Source organism: Dreissena polymorpha, chromosome 3 (genome assembly GCF_020536995.1).
Source record: "Dreissena polymorpha isolate Duluth1 chromosome 3, UMN_Dpol_1.0, whole genome shotgun sequence".
NCBI lineage: Eukaryota > Metazoa > Mollusca > Bivalvia > Myida > Dreissenidae > Dreissena > Dreissena polymorpha.
The window spans coordinates 137189060-137190818 of record NC_068357.1 but is presented as its reverse complement, the minus strand read 5'-3'; the positions used below and the strand labels follow the sequence as shown (position 1 = coordinate 137190818).

Here is a 1759-nt window from a genome sequence, read left to right as displayed (position 1 = left end):
ATATGTCATATTGATTTGGATTACTAGTATAGCATTAGAACATAACCGTTTCAATGATTTGCTTTATTATTAGACTTGAGTCTAAGTATTTGTTAGTTAATACAAACCCGTGATAATTATTAGTCGAAAACAGTTTTAATGAAAATAGTTTTTGGGTCACAGTTTCGACTTTTCATTAGCCATGCAACAGGTTACAAAAAATTTAACCGGTTAAATTGTTATTGTAACCGGTTATTAACGGGTTAACTGAACAACCTAGAAATGTTTAAGTATTTTAAAAATGTCATATTGGTCTTACAATAACTCTCTTTAAAAATGCAAGTAATTTAAGATCGTTTTCGTTGATTACAGAAGCGGCCATATAAGTGTTTGTTAAAAAAACGTTTTCTAAAAAATATATATCGCAATAGATCTGTGTATGTATGTTTGATTTTGTATTTATTTATCCTGCGTAAAAGCTTGTAGGTGAGAAGTTTTAAAGAACTAAACAAATTAAATTACAATGTATTTTATGAAATAAAGTATTCAAGCCTTGACAAAAAGAGCGCTCTACCTTGCAGGGATGACGGCGTAGCAGCACGAACCCTTTCACGCGCAGGGTCGTCGCCTTGACTGGATACGTCAAAGAGGCCCCGGAATCGGTGACGTCATCATCATTCTCAGATGGCGTCATGCGTGCCTTAACAGGACATCAATATATAAACACAACACCAGACTTTACCCATGGGCCTTTAAACACGGTGGCACCAATTGATCTGATTATCAAAATCAGGGGTTGCGCATTGCCTGAATTTTCAAATAAGGAACACCCCTGTACCTAAATTAATTTCCAATTATTATATATTTGTGCATGTTCAGCACAGAGTGGGAGGGGTATGTAGACATTAAAATAATGTAGACATTAAAGTAAAGAACCCATCAAATTTAGAACAATAATCGAACAAATTGCCATGTGTGGGTATATGCCCCTGTACCTTAACGAAATTCCAGAGAAAGGCCTGCAGTACTTGTATATTATAATATAGACTTTCTTCATACATGTACTTTTAAAATAGGGAACACATAATGCATGGAAATAAATTATGAATGAATTTTTACGGTAATGACAAAAATAAAATTTACATGTATAAAAAACAGCTTCCAATTCTTTTTATTGAAATCTTAAAAAAACACAATATTTTAAGTGTTTTTTTTTTCGATGAAATATTTCATACACTATTTAAGATATATTTCGAAAATAATGTTACTTTCTATGTCAAATACATTTCCGTTCTTCTACTTGCAACTTACTAGTCTATTGGTGAAGTTCTTTGCAGCGCGTAGATCCTTTGCCATTCTGCTAACATAAAACTAACAAATATGCCAAAAATAGTTCACGTTTATATTCACACAGGACGTTAATATGTTGTGCAATGCTATCGTACATTCGTTCAATTTATACGCGCTTGGGTTTTTAAAAATACCCGTACATAACATTGTTACAGCGTTGTTGTGCAATACTTGTAGTACTATATCGTTTTGTTCAGGGGAGACTATCGCGTCCGTTTAACAGAAGTTCTTAACACGAGTTATCTTTCTTAAATACACAACGTTTTACATTGCATAGTTGATGATCGGCGGTAAACTTGCTTACGAGTGTATGCCACGTCTGAATAGCTTTCGTTTTGAAAACCACCAATACATACCGATAGATAAAAGGCCATGGGGGTTATATCTCAATTCTAACATGATACGCGCATATCTTTATAATGAAACGAAC

At 33.6% G+C, this 1759-nt stretch overlaps 1 protein-coding gene across 2 annotated transcripts in view; it reads right to left on the bottom strand.

The window, feature by feature from the left end:
* LOC127871628 (eukaryotic translation initiation factor 5A-1-like) overlaps positions 1-1450 on the bottom strand; it is a 7294-nt gene extending 5844 nt beyond the window's left edge. For both annotated transcript variants that reach the window (XM_052414747.1, XM_052414746.1), the window contains exons 1-2: positions 1291-1450; positions 554-679 (exon numbers count right to left, since the gene is read on the bottom strand). In XM_052414747.1, the coding sequence (XP_052270707.1) occupies positions 554-679; positions 1291-1335 (171 nt within the window). In that variant the 5' untranslated portion in view covers positions 1336-1450. The remainder of the gene's footprint in view (positions 1-553; positions 680-1290) is intronic.
* Positions 1451-1759: the final 309 nt, after the last annotated feature.